This window comes from Harpia harpyja, chromosome Z, assembly GCF_026419915.1.
Source record: "Harpia harpyja isolate bHarHar1 chromosome Z, bHarHar1 primary haplotype, whole genome shotgun sequence".
Taxonomy (NCBI): Eukaryota; Metazoa; Chordata; class Aves; order Accipitriformes; family Accipitridae; genus Harpia; species Harpia harpyja.
The window spans coordinates 30832468-30850663 of record NC_068969.1 but is presented as its reverse complement, the minus strand read 5'-3'; the positions used below and the strand labels follow the sequence as shown (position 1 = coordinate 30850663).

The following is an 18196-nucleotide window of genomic DNA, read 5'->3' as shown; positions in this document are numbered from 1 at the left end:
GGAAGATGAGCCCAGGTAGTGATCTTGATACACAGACAGAAGGATGACTTGGCGCATCCAAAGTACAAATCACAGAGGCATTTCTTAGTTCCTTTTAATCTTTTCTTTTTAAGTCAGACATCTTTAGAGTTTTCAAATGAAGATGTTGATGTTAAAGCCATAGATTTAAAATTTGCCAGGTTTTGTCTTTAATTTATGGTCTACCAAAGATGTTTTAATTACTTCTGGGACCTTGAAAAGATTTCTTCTCTCTACCTCCTTCTCCCCACATTCACTGAAAAAAAAAAAAGAGAAAAAAATTTTATTGCCAGAATTGTATTATTGTTTTACTAGTATGCAATTTTTTTTGCATTCACAGTTAGATAGGGAATTGTGTTCTGGAATACTAGAATACGTTAGTATGTTTTACGTGAGCATGAGATCTGAAAGATCTAAAGAAGAATTGAAAAATCTAACTCCAAGCCCCTTTTAAATGATACATTATACGTAACATTGCAGTGTGGACTATGGACAAGACACACATGTGATAAGTATTTCAGAATGCAGGCACTTTGCCCAGCTTTTCAAACTGCGCATTCCAGGGAGGCAGGGGGTGTATGTTCTGTACTTTCCCCATGAACTATAAAAATCTTTTTGTTTGAATAAACAAAATCAGAGGGGCTTTCCAGCACAAATAATTCATTTAGAGAAGGAAGAAAAATACCCCTATTTATCACTATGACAATCCTTCTACATTGTAAATAAATGATAATCTCAGCGAACATGTTTAGAATGAGAAGATTACAGAGTTTGTATTAGGCACAATAAAGGATCAACTCAGGAATTGGGAGAGGAGTAGTGGAGGAGGAAATGAAGCTTAAACACAACTAGAGAACGGATAGAGGAACTGGAAAAGTGAGATTAACATTCTTCAGTGACATCTTCAATTGAATAACCTGCTGTAGTCCGAGGTGCAGTTTTTGGCATGGACAGGAAGTTTAACTAATTTAATAAACTACTTGTCATGATTCAATTCATAATGCATTTTTTTCTCCTCATGAGCTGATTTGCTTTAAAAGGAAACAGTGAACCAAAAAAAAATTTCTTGGTTCTTCATTAATTATTACTTTAATCTCAAAGTTACTATCCAGGATCAGAAACACTTAACAAAGTAAATTGTTTCAGCTGTGTAGTATTTCAGGAAGTTTACTGAATGAACAACCGCACAGTGGTCCACCTGCATACTGCTAATTGCAGGATCAGGGCCAACTTTAAAAGAAAGCTTAGAAAACAAGTGAAACAAACAGTCCCATCATCTGTTCCTCAGACTCTCAATAACTAGCTGGTATGGATGAGAATCAATTACTGAATACAGTATTTGTAAAACAGTTCCATCTATCATTGAATAAAATGTGCATGAATATTTTTGTGTGTTATTTTATATAGATTAGTTTAAAGAATTGAAGGGCTTTAAAACTCAGCAGCTGAAATAGTGATTCGTGATCACTATATGGATTTAAATAAGGCCACTTTCCTCTCGTCCAATAAAACCTTACTATATGATAACTTCTGATAACTCCAAGCAAAATCATCCTTGTGGGATTTGAAAGGTGGTTGTCATTGGTGGTTCATGCGCCAGTGAAATGTTTGCAGAGTTATATGCAAATCAGTTATAGAAACATTTATTTTAATGATGCATGTAGACAGAATCACATAGTATAAATTATATTTGAAAGAAATATTTAAACATGCAAATCCTGCTTTCCTTACTATGTCAGTACTGCTGCTGGGTTTAGTGAGTGATACGTCCCATTCAGAGAAAGGGTAAACATTTTTCTGTTTCTTCTTGGTATAAATAAATGGTCAGAAATATGGTAATACAAGAGGAGACTAGAGTTTTGAAACACTCTACTGATTTTCAATTCTGAATGCAATTCTAATGTATTAGTTATAAATAGAGAAGTTCTTGAAGTTGTATGAGAGAGGAAAGAAGATGGATCATTCTTTGGCTTCATCAGAGGCTGTAAATTATTATGGAGCCAGTGACTTCAGCAGATTTTTACCAATGCATGGCACAAAAAATGAAGTTAGGACAATAGCTTAGGCCACTTGTCAAATCAATACTGTTATTCATAGGTCTAGTGATGAATTGGCTGATCTAGAAGGTTCATTCTCCCTCTACATACATTTAGTTGTTTACGTGAACATGATTTGTCTGAGAGGTATACCATCCTGCTGACAAAGCTCTATGATATCCACTTCATTTCTTTGACACATCTACTTATACATTTTTGTAACAGCAATGTTGCCAGTAGGAGAAATTTGTTCTGAAGATGTTTTGCTCCCTGCATATGAAACTTATTCTGAAATGTCAGAATTGTTCTGACTCGGTACTAAGGCTTCTTATTTCTCAATTTTTTCTTACTTTTTCCTACAGCTGGAAAAAGTTGAGCTGGTGAATAGAATTCCTCTAGTCCCACCTCTGAGTCCTAGATTAGGTGAGATTCGAAATATTTCTCTGAGGATTACTCCAGATATTGCAAATGGAGAAATAGGCTTTACTAGCAATCTTCCAATTATTCTTTCTGAGCCAGAAGATTCCCCTGCTACAGTGGTAAGTAAATCTTTTTATATTGTCCCTTAGTATGGAAAATTTATTTGGAGAAAGCAAAGTTTGCTATATTCAGTGTAACATTTGAAAGTTAACGTGAGGAAAATCCTTCCTCTACATTCTGCCTGACGGCAAATACTCGCCTGCTAAAAAAAAAAAAAAAAAAGGCGGTGGGCGGGGGGCAAAAAAGTGCTTGTAAAACTGAGGTCTGAAGTAATGTATTAGTTATTATCAGAAAAGTGAGGCTGATCTTTGCTTTCTCTGTAAGCATCTAAAACCTGTTCGGTCTTGATGCTCATACAGAACAAAAGATGCTGCAGACAGTTTTAATCTCTGTCACCAACTGCAAAAGTAATAATGTAAAGTAGGACTGATAGCACTCCTAAATTTCATGGAAATGTCTGTGTATCTTAGAGTTGACTCACATATGAACATATAATTTGGGTGTGTTTTCCAGCAATTATGCTTTTTAGGTTTCTGAGAACCCAAAGAAGCATTTTCAAAAGCATTGCCATCCGAGTGCTTTAGTCCCAGCTGGAGAAACGTCTTTTAAAATGTTTTTTTCATACATTTTCCCTTTTTTCACTAGTTGTCTTCACTGAAATCTTCCCACAAATCCTGAATCAGATACCTTGTTTCTCATTCTTAGATTAAAACTGCTAATTTCCTTAAGCAGAATGCAGGTTGGCACTGTACTGTAACAACCAGAGTAAAATTATGGTAGTTACATTTAAAACCTAGATTGTGTCTTGATGAGGTGGGCACTGATTAAATCAGTCATACAAGGCTTTTTGTGTTTATAGTTGCTTAGTGATTTGTGATATTAATAAACTGTCATCTCCACTAAGTATATAACTCATAAATGGTTAAAAGGGTAAGATTCAGCATATATTTTTGTTGATGTACCATCTCTGATTTCGTATCTTATACATAGGTATGAGTAAAAAACCAAGCTGAACATTTTGAGGCTCATATTCAGATAGTAATTTGCAAGGGGGTAATTGTTTTTGCATCTAATTTTACAAGTCACAGCAGACTCATGTGTTTCATAGGTTTCCATTGCATTGCATCGAGATGGGACTGATGGTCAAGCAACTGTGTTTTGGAGTTTGAAACCCTCTGGCCTCAATCTAAAGGCAGTTACACATGATGATATAAGTCCTTTTAATGGCTTTGTTGTTTTCTTGTCTGGACAAAGTGATACTACAATCAACATTACTATTAAAGCTGATGATATACCCGAAATGAATGAAACTGTGTTATTAACTTTGGACAGGTATTGTACCCTAATCTCTATTCATATTTATCAGTTGTAATACTCAATTCATATATAACAAATTAGAACAGTATTAATTAGGAGGTATTGCTTGTATTGTGTTGGTAAGTGCCTGAAGGAATATTAGGCCCTTGATTCAGACTGTGTATGGATTCTTCTTTGACTGGAGACCAATGTAAGAAACTGTGTTGTGTTTATTATCTAATGACTTAATTTTGTTTATATTTTGATGAAAATATTGTATGCTATTTAGAAAGTTCTTTCAGCTTTGATATTTAGTTATAGCTCTTGGTTATAACACGTATCTTTTCAGAAAAGTAATGTTTAGTGAGATAATGGGGAAAACTATAATGAAGAGTATAAAGCAAAACATAACTGTGTTTCTGTCAGAAAAAGGTCTATAGCTACGGCATTGTTGCAGAACTAGATCAGCTTTTTATTTGTTGATTTGCGTGTTCAGTATTGCTTGCTCTTGATAATTAGATGCTTCCATCACAATCCCTGGCTTCCAAAATAGCCCAGTGTGACCATTACCACACACTTCGGCTACAAAGAGAGCAATGGTGTTGCTGAAGCACAGTGTTGTAGTCTCCCTTCTGCATGAGTTCAGGATTATAGGATAATTAAGGCTGTAAGGGACCTCAGGAGACAGTATTATTTGTACATGAACACTACTCAGAATACTTAAATTAGTTCATATCCAGGACTGTATTCCCTCTTTGATTTATTAACAGGAGAATCTTGGCTATGTCTTCTGTCCTGCTTCCAACAACTCAATTGTATAACTAGGTTAGAAATACTACCACTTCTTCTACTACCTCCAATTAGTCTAAGATACAATTTTTTACTTTTTCTGGAAATGCACTAATAGGGGTCTGCCAGTTGCAACGTCCATGTTGAACATATACTACTTACATAGTCCTTACCTTATGGAGAAGTATTCTTGTCCTACATAGGAAGTGCAAACTAGCTCTTGGGAGCTTCAACACCAGATACCCATGGTGATTACATACTAGCAAACCAGCAACTAGCTCCTCAAGCTGTTGATCCTCTTTTGGAAAGGCAGTCTTTTGAACATCATTCTGTCACACAGGAAAGATGTTACTCCATTGCAGGATTGGTCTGTTTCTGTAAAAGCTGGCTGGTGGATGCATCTAGTGCAGAATGAATTATTTCATTCTACCTTGGCTACTCACTGCGTTGAAGAGGCAGTCCTTTTCAAGACAAAAACAAATGGAGACTATTGCAAGCATTTCTCTGCTTTCCTTCCTGTGCATGAAACTGGTTCGTCTCAAGGAATTCATTAGAGTCTCTGGCACAAAGCAGGAAACTAAGATTAGAAATGATGACTGAAGTTGTGAAGAAGTTGTGTAAGATGGCCAAAAAATTGAAGTGGAAGGGTAGGAAACAAATAAGTAGGTAGAAGAAGTGGACAGCATAAATGATTAACTTTTAAGTTCTGACACCTCTGCAAACGTAACTACAGCTTTCTGCCACTTATTCTTAGCAACCCTAGGCTGTGCCTTGAAAATGATGGCTGCAATGAGGATTGAACTGGCAGCTGAACAAACATAACCACTGTTTTGCCTTTACTATGTATGGTGGGAATAGCAGGTTCTGCTGATCATGAAGTGGCTGGTAAAAAGTGTGCCAACAGTAATCAGCTTTCCCACACTTGGCAAGGTCAGAGAGTGAAGTAAGGAACAGGTGGTCTGGCCTGGAAGAAGAAGTAAATGAGGAGATAAAATCTAAACTTTTCTCTAGACGTGGATAGTGTCCCTCAAGGCTATGAGTGAAATTTGCCAACTTTAACAGCAGCAGAAGCCAAGCATGAAATTACTGCAAAGATCATCCTTTCAGTGCTGGAGATGACTCTTCAAATCAGGGTTGAAGGATACTGGCAGGGTTATGTGTGTAAGCTTGTGATACTGCTTTCTGCATAGTTTGTATTTTCTGGATGAACAGAAAATTTCAGTTTCCAAGGCTGGCAGCCAGCACCTCACAGCAGTAGTGAATTAGCATGAAAACAAAGATGCACTGTGCTGTGGATGTGCTTGTACTGTTCTATAAATTGTAGCATAAGTCAGTAGGAAAATAGAGCATGTAAGGACTTTAATGAAACTATAGACATAGAAATATGTTCATAAGGATTCTATTTATTGCAATTAGTAATAGCATGGATAAAATAATAAAAATAATTAGTTCTAACAAGGTTATATTATTTACAACTCAGTGGTGTTGTTAAGGCAGTTTACATTTTAAACGAGCTTTGATTGCATCCATAACTATAAAAGAAACTTTCCAAGCCATTAAAAATAGTATTTTCCTTCCTTGCTCTATGGCCTCTGTCCATAGGCTGTAGACACTAAAAATAACTCTGAATTCTGTCCACAAAATGGAGGCCAATGTATATCTTGAAGAATATGCCTCCAAAAAAGACAGATGAGTAACAAAGAAGCAAAACAATCCTGTACCTGCTGAAGCTTCTTCATATTTTCTTTTTTTAGGAGCAGCTTCAGGTTGAATGCCTGCCCGTATCTGAATAGGCCTGAATTGAGACCAAACATAAATAAAGCCAGATGTCTGTAGTGAAATCTGTATGAGAAAGAAAAGGCCTTGGTCTTCTTGATGAATGTAGGTGGAACAGGCCATGGAAATTGTGTGTATGCTTTGTGAAAGCATATATACATACTAGGGCTGTTCATTTTAACTGGTAAGCACGAACAGAAATCAGTTTTTAAAAATCTGATTGTTGTTTTTTCCTTCTGCACAACGTGTTCTACTGGCAGTTGTCATCCCCTCAGTAAGGTGCAGATACACGGCTGTCGATCTGGCAATTGGCACAAGTGAAGGGCCAGGACCTCCAGGGCACGTGGGTTGTGTTTGCGCTCTTAAATGAATCGTGCTGAGAGTGAAAACTTGTGGAGTTTGGGATTTGGGAAAAGCAATATACTGAAAAATTGATTTTAATTTGTGAAAGTGATAAATCATGAAGAGATGATTGTTTACATAGTCCTTATGCTCAAATTTTTTTTGAGTCATGACATATAATTTAGGATGCCAAAACAGATTCATGTACATATGTTATGACCTAGATCTCATTTACTATATATAATAAAGCAAAACTGAAGCAATGGAACTTGGGGATTTTTATAGTTCTAGTGATTTGTGTGATGCAATGCAAGTTTCCACAGGCTGAAATTCTGTCTTGGGTAAATTTGGAAAATAGATTTTTTAAAAATTGCAAATGCAAAACATAGGTTTGACTATTTCATTGTGAAATGTCTGGTAGTTTTTTAACGTTTTTGTGTGTAAGACATTACTTCATGACAAAAAGTTAGCAAATCATAGAAGGCCCATTGAAAGCCCTGCATACTCTCTATGGTTCTTAATTCAGGGCTCAGGTAATGTTCATATGTCATGGGTTGCTGTCTGCATGGGCGTGCACAGAAACACTAATATACTGTTTAATGGAGCTGGGATTTTCTCCTAACTTGGTGATTTCCTGTGATTAGTGTCTGTTTCAAAACTATATTTATCTTTCTTACTTAAGTAATTTTTCTATTAAGTAATACATGTGATGCTATATGAATTAACTCTTTCAGTGTAAAACGTTGGCTTTTTCTTCAAGGGTTTGATCAGACTTTGTTTTGACAGGGAAAAAGTTATTTGAAAATAGTAGAATTTTTAAATGAGTGCTACTGGACACCTACTGCTAGCTTTTATTACTTTTCAAAATAACAACACCCTTACCTCCTGCTATGAGTAACAAAAATTAAAATAGCCTCCAAAATCAAATAATTTGTGGATTAAGCCTGGACAGAAGGTGTTCCCTCTGATGAGAAGCACTGTGCAATTTGTAATGTGGCAAATCCTACTTTAATACTGTTCTTTAGACTTAGGTCCTGCTACTAATTAAATCAGTAGATAATCCTGAAAAAATTAAAGAAGGGGTGAACACTGACTATAAATCTAGGAAGCAAATTGAGTAACATTCCACAGGCAGTCTGAATGCACCTTTTAGGTTCAGGTATCCTGATAGAAAAGAAAGTTTTTTAGAGAAGTGTGTTTTTAATAGTAACAGCAATACAGATTCACAGTTGCAATTCAGTTTCTCAGGTGCCTTTCAAAACATTCACTTTCTGCAGAAATCCAATTCGTGGTCCAAAGCTATCAAATTCGACCACATTGCATCTCTTAATAATTATTATTTTATTTGCAGTGGTATTTAGTTCATAATAACATTGAAATTGCCATGTTACTTTAAACACAGTCAAAAATCTTCTTTCTGCTATTTTATAGTACTATGTGTTTAAAAAAGTGCAAGAAACATTTTGAAGCTTCTGTTAGTTGTCCTAATTAATCTGTAGTTCTTGCTAAATAATAATTAAAGTCTTTTTAAAGAAAGAATTTCCCTAGTGACAAGTCATTTCACATGAGTTTTTCATATGGGAAGTGTGGTTTTTTACAGCTGTTTGATCACAGAAAACACCGTTATGCAGTTTGAGATTGCATTTCTTATGTTAGCATCATAAACATTGCCAGCACTGTGATAAAATGAAACTTCATGTCCACAGATAGCCATTTTACAGGAGTTAAGCTGAGGAGAAAGAAAGGCGAGTGGCTTTCCCAGTGAGAGGGATCTCCTTACACCTGGTCGAGTGCTCTCTCTAGTAGCTGGACCTCCTTGGTATGGCTAAGCGACTGTGTACAAGGAGCTGTTTTAACTTTTATCGTTACTTCTGAATGCCCTCACCAGGGCAAACCATGCGTTTTGGGAGTTCTGAATAGCCATTTTTGTTCTGTTTCCACACTGCTGTTATAGGAGTGCCTAAAGAGATGGTTTCACATACCACAAAGAGTGAAACAGGACTAAACTGATACGGTGCACTCTGTGGCAGTTTGGATGTCTCTACTCGGCGACAAAAGGACTGTAAATGAACAGCGCCTTGTTCTTGGACATTGTCAGGTCATGCAGCAAGAGCTGATGGCTGGTGGCCTGTGGGCCGTGTGGTGGCGTAAAGCCAGGATTCCAGCCTGATAACATGGCTGGTCGGGCAGGGGCCCGGGCCACCACCCCCAGCGAGGCCGGAGAGCAGGCTGGAGCAGGTAACTGGGGGCAACCTGGAGTCCAGGGCATCAGGCAAGGTCATGGTGGTGGGGCAGGTCAAGCCAGGAACACACGTCAGGTTTAGGCTGGATGGTGGTCACCAGGGTCAAGCACAGCGCAGTGATGGCCAGGCAGGTCCACAGTGAGAAGACAAATCCAAGGTCAAGCCAGGAAGTCATCTGGTGGGTCCTGGTGGAGGGATGTTATGAGAATTTGTATGTGTGCACCTCAGGGTGTAGACATGGGTGATCCTATTGTGTACACTGTTCTTTGCTCGTGTAACAGCAGCTCAGAGTTGGAAGCCTAAGCCTAGGTCCTTCTATTCCATTTTTGCATAGGCTATTTTATGCCTTTTTTGAATAGTAACCAACATGTACTATGGCAGAGCAGCGATAGCAATCTGGCCAGTCATGCAGAGAAAACACGGTCAGATCAATCAATCAATCAATCAATAAAGTGATCCTACTGTTGAAAATGGGACTTGGTTGGAGAAACCTCCTGAGCGATAGTTTTCTTTAGGAGAGGATGGGTTGAATCTGACTGGTTGCTTTCTGACCTACAAGTTCTCTAGATTCTGATTTGACTTACACTGTGACTGTTTAAAAGTAATAAAGTATTGCCACTCTTCTCAGTCCTTCCAAAGAACACCTGGAAGTGCTCAAGATGCATACCTCATGGTATCTTCTGACTGTTTCATTTCTGTTACCCTCTGGATTTCTGCAGTGCTGCCATTGTGCATTGCAGCATGATATTAGATTCTAGCACTACTCCTCAGTTCATCTTAACAGGCTTTTTTGTCTGAGCTGTGTTTGGACTCATGCAGTGTAACTTTATGAAACTGAAAGAGATTTTATTTCTGGCATACCCTTTCACTTTCTGATGAATTATTATGTCTTAACTACTTAAGCTTGTACATACATATCAAAAACTCACTTGACATAATGGTTCATTTGTATTCTTTCTTGTAAATTATGTTAGCAACAGCTTAGCAATATAATTAAATTTTAGCATTACCAACTTTGGCATTTTCTCCTTGATCTTTTCATTGTATTAATACTTTGATGGTTTTGGAACACTTTTACATATATGTCTGAAGGAAGGGAGAATGTCTCAATGTATAGTATTTACAATCTAGCTTCACTACAAATCAGTGAGAAATTTCTGTTAACTTAGATCTCCTGTTTGAAAGGATGTATCTGCAAGTGTATTTGTGTTATTTTCTCAAACTCTTGAGTGAACTCTTATCTCTATTGTATTCTGAATCTGAGTTCTTTTTGAGATTAGTGAAGTCAGAATTTCACTTTGTAAATGCTGTGGTAATCTATTTGTGGTATTTTGATAGGAGATACAAGTTTTACATTTAATGTATATTTATTTTAGATTAAGAAAGTCAAAGCACATGATTGCCACTGCAGAATAATACTGCCCTTTCATCTGACTTGATGTGGTAGTTTTGTTATAAGTGCTTGGCTGAAACAGAACCAAATAAGAGATTAGCAAATACTGTTTTCTTTTCTTATTTTTGTTTGTTATATTTTTGTATTGGTATTGGTATTTTATTTATTTATATTTATATTGGTATTTTACTTTGGTAATCTGGTTAACTGAAAAACTGTCAAAAATATAGTTTGATGTGATTTTGTACCAAAATAGTTTTTGATATGTACCTGTTATAACTCCCACTGTGCTTATCTGTTTTTATCATTACTTTGGCAGATTGATGAAATAATATATCATGGACGCATGTAGGTTTTACGTTGAAATGATGGGCTGTTTATAAATGTGGGCTGCTGGTGCAGTTGTGAGCAGGCACAGAGGTTGGCAGTAATCAGGGTCTTGGAGGAGGGCTTGGTAGGGTATACCATGAATGCGTATTGACGTGCTGAATTGGTCATGGGGTCATTTCTCCTAAGTGGGAACTGCCCACTTGCTAGCATTTGTCAACAGGAAAATGCCAAGCAAGTATTGTTCCCATAAATGAACATTATAAGCATTTGGAAAGGAAAAAGAAAGCTTTGTGTGGGGGTTTTTTTAATTATTACTATTCTTCTTTAAGATTACTACTATTGAAATTCTAGCAAGTGGCACTTTCATTCCTTCCCCCATCCCCTTTCTTTCTTTCTTTCTTTCTGTGTTGACAGGGTAGAGACAGAAAGGTTTGTCGTGTACTTTGGGTAAGTGCAGTGAAGTGTGGTTTGTCTTCAGTGAATCAATGCTTTGTTTTACAAGTGATTGGTTTGGACAGAATCTGTCTTTATCATTTCTTTTCCTCTCAGGAGTCACGTCTTCTGCATCTCTTCAGACAATGCATGCTTGCCCTTTGGTGTTTAATTTGATGGCATGGGGTTCTGGCTTGAAGGCATTTCTTTATTTAGGATCTGTGAATGTTGAAAGTTATGAATGCATGGCTCAGCGTTTGATATTTGAGCATTTGATGCAATAATGGATTAGTTGTTTTAAACTGCCAGAAATACGATTTTCCCCAGCTAAATGACTGAACTGATTAGAATTACAGAGAAGTTTTCTGTCGTCAAGATAAGCCGTTATCTTGTTTTTGAATAACCTACATTTAGTTCATGTTAACACAAGTTACTGTGTCTGCTGATGTATTTTTTTAATGTGCAGTCCCACTCTCTGGGATCCTACAGGTAGTGTCCACTTCTTACAGAAGGCAGGTTAACACACAGGTGAGGATGAAATCCACAGTCCTGAAGGGCAAGTGTCTTCCTATTTGTAGCAATAGTAAATTTTGCAGAAGAGGATAAGAATGTGTAGTTGTCAATGTAATTTCTATTTGTTTAAGTGATATTAGATTATCTTTATGTTTTGATCCAGATACAAAGTAATACTGAATGTGACTCTAACTTTTTACTGCACAACTCTGTTTTTTTTCCTGTGAGTTGTATGTATGTGTGACTAAAAAAACCCAGAATTGCCAACTATAAAAACTAATCAGAAAACAAAGTTACTTCAGAAACAAAGTTTTTTTTACAAATGGATAGAACATACTGATGTGTCTTTCTTAATTTACGTTATTCTTTGCAGGTAATTGTTTTCATGATTTATTAATAAAATTCATCAGTATTCTGATGTCCCTTGCACAGGTGTGGATTTAATTGCCACATAGAATTGTCACTCAAAAAACCCTCTTGCCTTCCTTTCTCAGGGTCAACGTGGAAAATCAAATACTGAAGTACGGGTTTACTACTCGTGAAATTATTATTTTGGAAAATGATGATCCTGGAGGAGTGTTTGAATTTTCTCCCTCTTCCAGAGGTCCCTACAGTATCAAGGTAGATACCTGAGTAATTTCTCTTAATCATTATGGACAACTTAGTTTAAGCAGAGTGCTAGAAAAAAGCTGGATTTTCTTTTTTACAGGAAGGGGAGTCTGTCGAACTGCAGATTGTCCGCAGTAGAGGAAGTCTCGTCAGGCAGTTTCTACACTACACTGTAGAACCAAGAGACAATAACGAGTTTTATGGAAGCACAGGAATTCTGGAGTTTAAGCCTGGTGAAAGAGAGATCATAATTACTCTTTTGACAAGAATGGATGGGATTCCAGAGGTAAAAATTAATATTTTTCTCTCTTCAAATTGTGTTCACAGGCATATTAGTTTGTCACTAATTGAAATATAGGCAAATATACTGGAGCAGAACAAGTGCGTAATGGCTTTTCTCCAGAATGTCTTCCCAGCCTCCAAACCAGGGATGCCTGGATAAATAGAAGGTGTCTTTGGGTTTAATATTCCTCAGTGGATTTTTTTTTTGTGAATTGAAACCGTTACGCTTTGAATCCATGTAAGTTTTTAGCGTCCGTGACATTCTGTAGTATAGAGCACCATTGTTTAATTGAACTCTGTGTGAAGAACCACTTTGTTTTTGTTTCTTTTATAGTAATCATCTTCTAGTTTACTCAGTGGTCCCCAGTCTAGACTAATATTTGCCATATAGATACACAGGTCCAATACTTGTTTTAATGTTCCTTGAAGCATTACCTGTGAGCTTTTTGCAAGAAATACATGAAGTACAAGGTCCCATGAGATTAATAAAGCAAGCTGATACATTCTTTTTTAATTAGTTTGCTGTCAATGGTTTTAAAATCTTTGCTTTTCCTGTTACAAAGCCAGAAACATTAATAAATCTTATGGAAAACTTACCTTTCAGGGGGCATTACAAATATATTTGTACTAGTGAATTGATGTGACTCTAAGTTAAGTACACAAAATAAGTCCTTGCCTATAATAATGCTAGATTTTTTGAAAAAATGGTCCTACCAGAGATAGAAATTTCTAATTATTTCTTTGTTCTGATGGCAATGTACAAACACATTGTGCATGTAGAAAGTGTGTGTGATTTCCTTTTGTTTAAATTTGTATCTCTTTCTGCCTGGCTAGGGACTGTGGATGTTTGCCCATTTGTTTTGGATGTGAATACTGAGTATGTATTTTTATTCTGACTGAGTTTCCCTCTTCTAGCTGGATGAGATATATTCTGTAGTACTCAGTGGCTACAGTGAAATGCCAGGCAAGTTGGGGAATGCCACAAGGGTCAATATAACCATTCTGAAGAACGATGATCCACATGGTGTCTTTCAGTTTCTACCTGATGAACTATCAGTAACAGTAAAGGAAAGTAAAGGAGAAATCATTTACGCTGGTAATTCTTTTTTATTAGTTGCTGCTTTGTCTGCTGTCTGCCCCTGCAAGGCTTCTTTTCCCCATTTCACCTTTCTAGGACAATGTCTGACTCAAGTCTCCACTCAGGAGTTTCCAGAGTGGTTCAGTGCCAGCACAATGAGCAATGGAGACTGAAGTGGAGGAGGATGGCCTGGAAAGCCAAAGAGATCAATACAGTAAAAAAATGGCTAGAAAATATGCCAGAGAGGAGGGACGGGGTATTGATGTATGTGTAAAATGCAACCTGGAGGTAGTGGCTCTGCTTGTGGAGTGTGAAGAATAGGGTGCCATGTGAGAGAATAGTAGAGCTAAATCTTCACATGGGTGACTTCAATTTATCTATCTTTATTCAATTATCAAGTACCTTTGCAGGCAAAAAATAAATTTGAGTCAGTTTGAACTGCTTTAATGGTCTATCTTTGTGTGTCCTTTTGGGTAGTGCTCTCATATATTATTAGTTTTGGAGGAAGTGGATTTGCTTATTATTAATTTCCTTTTTTCTTTGTTTCGACTTTGCTGACCTTTTTGATTTGTGTTGTTCTGAAGATGCACACTGACTGTATATGTTTGCATTTTTTAGCTGCTTACAGAGTTGTAAGAAACCAAGGAAACTATGGCAACGTTAGTGTGTCTTGGGTTGTTGACCCAGCATGTACCAATGACATCTATCCAGAACAAGGGACTATTTTCTTTGATAATCTGGAGTTTTCAAAAAATATCACCCTTTACTCACTGCCAGATGAGGTAAACATTTTTACGGTGTTTTTGTGTGAGTATTTGGGACAAAGACTAAGTGCAAAAACATTACAATTTAAGGAGAAAGAAGGAATGTCTGTTTTTTAAGAGCCTGATAAGTATTTGTAGGAAAAATCAAAATACTTGGGTAAAACTGACATTACTTCAGCAAATCATAAAAGAATTTGAGAAGCTGTGCATACTTACAAACAAAAAAAATTAGAAGCTGAATGTAGTTGAATGTGGTTGAATTATAGAAAAGTTCATTTGAATAAACCCCTTGTTTTCATAGCAGGAATCCTAATTTTTATTTTTAATGCTGATATATTTGAAGTAATATAAGAAAGAATGAGAATAACTAATAATAAATAAATAAAGCTGTAAAAATGAATCACATGTATCAGAAGCAGGAAACCACAAAATAACTTTTGGGTCATCTCTACAACAGTAAAGATGAGGTGACTTATTTACAAGGATTTTAGACTGATGATGGTTTCTGTGTAACTGTATAAACTGTCATTTGTCATCCCTCTTGAAGCACTTAAGGATCAATGAATTAATATAACACTCAGAAATCTGTAGTTTGTTAAACACCTCAGCTGTTCATTTTAATTTCTTCATTGTTCTGTATGCAAGAAATTAGTTTCATAATACTTTCTCTTTCAGGTACCTGAAGAGATGGAAGTATTCATCATCAGCTTATTCAATGCTACTGGTGGAGCCAGGCTGGGCAATATAACCAGTGCAATTTTAGAAATTACTAGGAATGATGATCCCATTTATTTTGCAGGTTAGATATTATTGTTTTTAAACATAGAATACATATACTACCCCAAACCAGATTTTATTGTCAGGCCAGATCACTGAGAAATCCTAATCCCAATTGAGCTAGTATAAAACTTTCATGGTTTTTTTGTGTTGAATTTGTATTTTTTTCCTTCAGAGCCTTCCCATATTTTATTTCATTATTCTGTTTGTTGATGCTGGGATTGGTTAGGTGACTAAGTACAATATTCTCTTGTACCCGCAAGTATTTCAATGCCTTTACCACATATGCCTTCTGTTTCACTGAGGAGAAGGATCCTCTTGGGGAAGATTAAGCAAATAGGCCACATGCAAGGAGCTCAGGCTTGAACTCAGGTAGATTTGTTCCTTGTGTATTTTCAGAACCTCTGACAGTGAGCGTTAAAGAAGGAAGTGTTGCAAACTTTACAGTCCTAAGGAATGGATCTACTAATGTTGCTGTTGCTGTCCAGTATATTACTGTTAATGGAGATGCAACAGCTGAAGAGGGAGACTTTGTTCCCAGTGGAAGGAGCAGCGTCATTTTGTTCGATGTTGGAGAAAGAGAGCAGAACTTATCTGTGTATATTAATGATGATGATACCCCTGAAACTGATGAAACATTTTATATCTTCCTTTTGAATTCTACAGGTAAAAGTAATGATTTGACATATGTTTAGTAACTCTTTTTTTTTTTTTTGCTGCAATTTTTTACCAGCTTGGTCTTATCATAAAGCAAAATGCCAAGTATTATATGAATAAGATTTGCTTCAACATTTCTATACAATAACTGTACACAGTGTGTTTGGATTTTCATCTTGAATTGTTCAACTGGAAACAAAAATCAGATGATACAGCTGAAACCTTTCCTGCAAAAACAACTGGAGTGCAAGTCTCTTTTCAAATGTAAATGCTCCAAATTAGATGGGGTTTTGACTTGACTACAGAAACACAAGGCTAAAGAATGTTAGTACTACAACAGTCTTAGGGAAAGAAGGATTCTTTTTAGATTTTTTGTCATGCTCCAGTGTATACTACACAACTGCCTGATTTTTGTAAAAACAAACAGAACTGCCTTATTTTAGAGGAAAACCATGTAAATTGGTCTCTCTTTTATTTTTGTAACAGTTCAGTGTATGCATGCATTTTTTTCAGTCTGACATTATAGTTTTTCAAGGCTTAATTTACAGAAAAATGTGTGTTAGAAATTACTCAGTGTACCACCAGTAAAGAATGGGTTTCTTATCTCAGAACTAACATTGTCTTCCTTTTTTTTTTTTTTTTTTTTTTTTTTTTTTAAACAGTTACCAGTTATCATTTAGCAGGAAATGATACAAAATTATTCAGCACATTCTGATTTTTGAAATAGACATCTTCTGGAATAAACCATCACTGCTGTGTAATATTGTTAAAAAGATATAAGTTAAATGTAAGAAATAGTTAAATTTTCCTGGGCTCTGAGACCCGCTTAATAAAGAACCTCCTCAACCCTAGCCCTGCCGAAACTCAAGGTGTAGTGGGAGATTCGTCTACAATTGTCTTAGCAAAAATTAATGATTTACTGTTCTTCAGTTATTGTTCTGTAGCTGAGAGTGAATGCACTGCATATCTTTGCAATGCAAACCAAAACTGAATTGAATAAGCCATCAGAACAATGACTGAGACTTGAGGGGCTGTAATTTAATAAAGCAAAGGAGAAGTATCACCATTATCCACCAGAGTATACCTTCACATTAGACTGTGTGGTAGGTTCATAAAGTAAATACCTACCAGGCGCTCAATTCAAGATGAGGAAACATAAAACTAGATTTCTTCATTTAGGCATGCACACTAAGTGTCTTGTCCCTCATTATAGTTTATAATGACCTAGTCTTTGAAAGTCAGTGAGACCTAGAGAGTGCCTCAGGTCGACACCCTGTGGCTGGTCTATGAATTGCTCACAAGGCTTCATTGGTCTCGAACTGCATCTGTCCTAGAGATTGGTAGCAGGCAGCCAGAGAATTATAGGGGATTTTTCAGCAATTATTTGAGTATAAGGTAGCTTATGTGTTTCCTGAGGTCAGCTAGCATTCACTCTGGTACCCAGGTCTCTTACAGAACATCGACCTTACGGAAATGATTGGACAAAGCTATTCTTCTCCCTTCTTAAATTTTACCTTTGGTGATCTCTTTCTACATTACTAACTTTCTTCAGGATCTACTGGTATTTTCTTTTACCACTCTATTGGGAAAATATGATGGCTTTCCTCCTGGCACACTGGTCCTACAAGAATGGGTAGCTGCAGGCTCCCTTTGCCTCTAAAAGGAGGATCATATCATCGTGTAGCTTCTCTAGAATCACTAAGAATACAGAATATTTCTATACACATTCCTGAAAGCAAAAAAAAATTATTTTCTTTCTATGATCTGTTGCACATATAGGCCTTGATTGTTACATCTCTTTTGAAAATTATGTTGGACTGTTGGAATTATGTTGGACTCAGAGAAAATATAGGAGGAAGTATATGAAGTTAAAGTAGTAAACACATTGTTTACTTTGGAACAAAAGCTAGTCTAACACTCTTAAATAGGGTGAAAAATGGGATGGGAGTGGAAGCATAATGTACATCTGTGGACATAGGAAGGGTATTAGAATGTCCCTACAGTGCTAACACACACAGAGAAATCCTACTATCTTCTACTCTACTTCACAGGTATCTTATATTTTTTCCTTTCAGGTAGACTGTGATATGGGTTAGTGTCCTGGTTTCAGCTGGGATAGAGTTAATTTTCTTCCTAGTAGCTGGTATAGTGTTATGTTTTGGGTTCAGTATGAGAAGAATGTTGATAACACACTGATGTTTTCAGTCGTTGCTAAGTAATATTTAGTCTAAAGTCAAGGATTTTTCAGCTTCTCATGCCCAGCCAGCAAGAAGGCTGGAGGGGCACAGGAGGTTGGGAGGGGACAGAGCCAGGGCAGCTGACCCAAACTGGCCAACAGGGTATTCCATAACATGTGACGTCACATCTAGTATATAAACTGG

The 18196-nt window shown here is 36.7% G+C and overlaps 1 protein-coding gene across 3 annotated transcripts in view; it reads left to right on the top strand.

Annotated features, from left to right (window-relative positions):
- ADGRV1 (adhesion G protein-coupled receptor V1) overlaps window positions 1-18196 on the top strand; it is a 295859-nt gene that overhangs the window by 25402 nt on the left and 252261 nt on the right. For all 3 annotated transcript variants that reach the window (XM_052777368.1, XM_052777366.1, XM_052777369.1), the window contains exons 10-17: window positions 2417-2593; window positions 3643-3866; window positions 12143-12269; window positions 12358-12543; window positions 13455-13635; window positions 14236-14399; window positions 15057-15180; window positions 15558-15824. In XM_052777368.1, coding sequence (XP_052633328.1) covers window positions 2417-2593; window positions 3643-3866; window positions 12143-12269; window positions 12358-12543; window positions 13455-13635; window positions 14236-14399; window positions 15057-15180; window positions 15558-15824 — 1450 coding nt within the window. The remainder of the gene's footprint in view (window positions 1-2416; window positions 2594-3642; window positions 3867-12142; window positions 12270-12357; window positions 12544-13454; window positions 13636-14235; window positions 14400-15056; window positions 15181-15557; window positions 15825-18196) is intronic.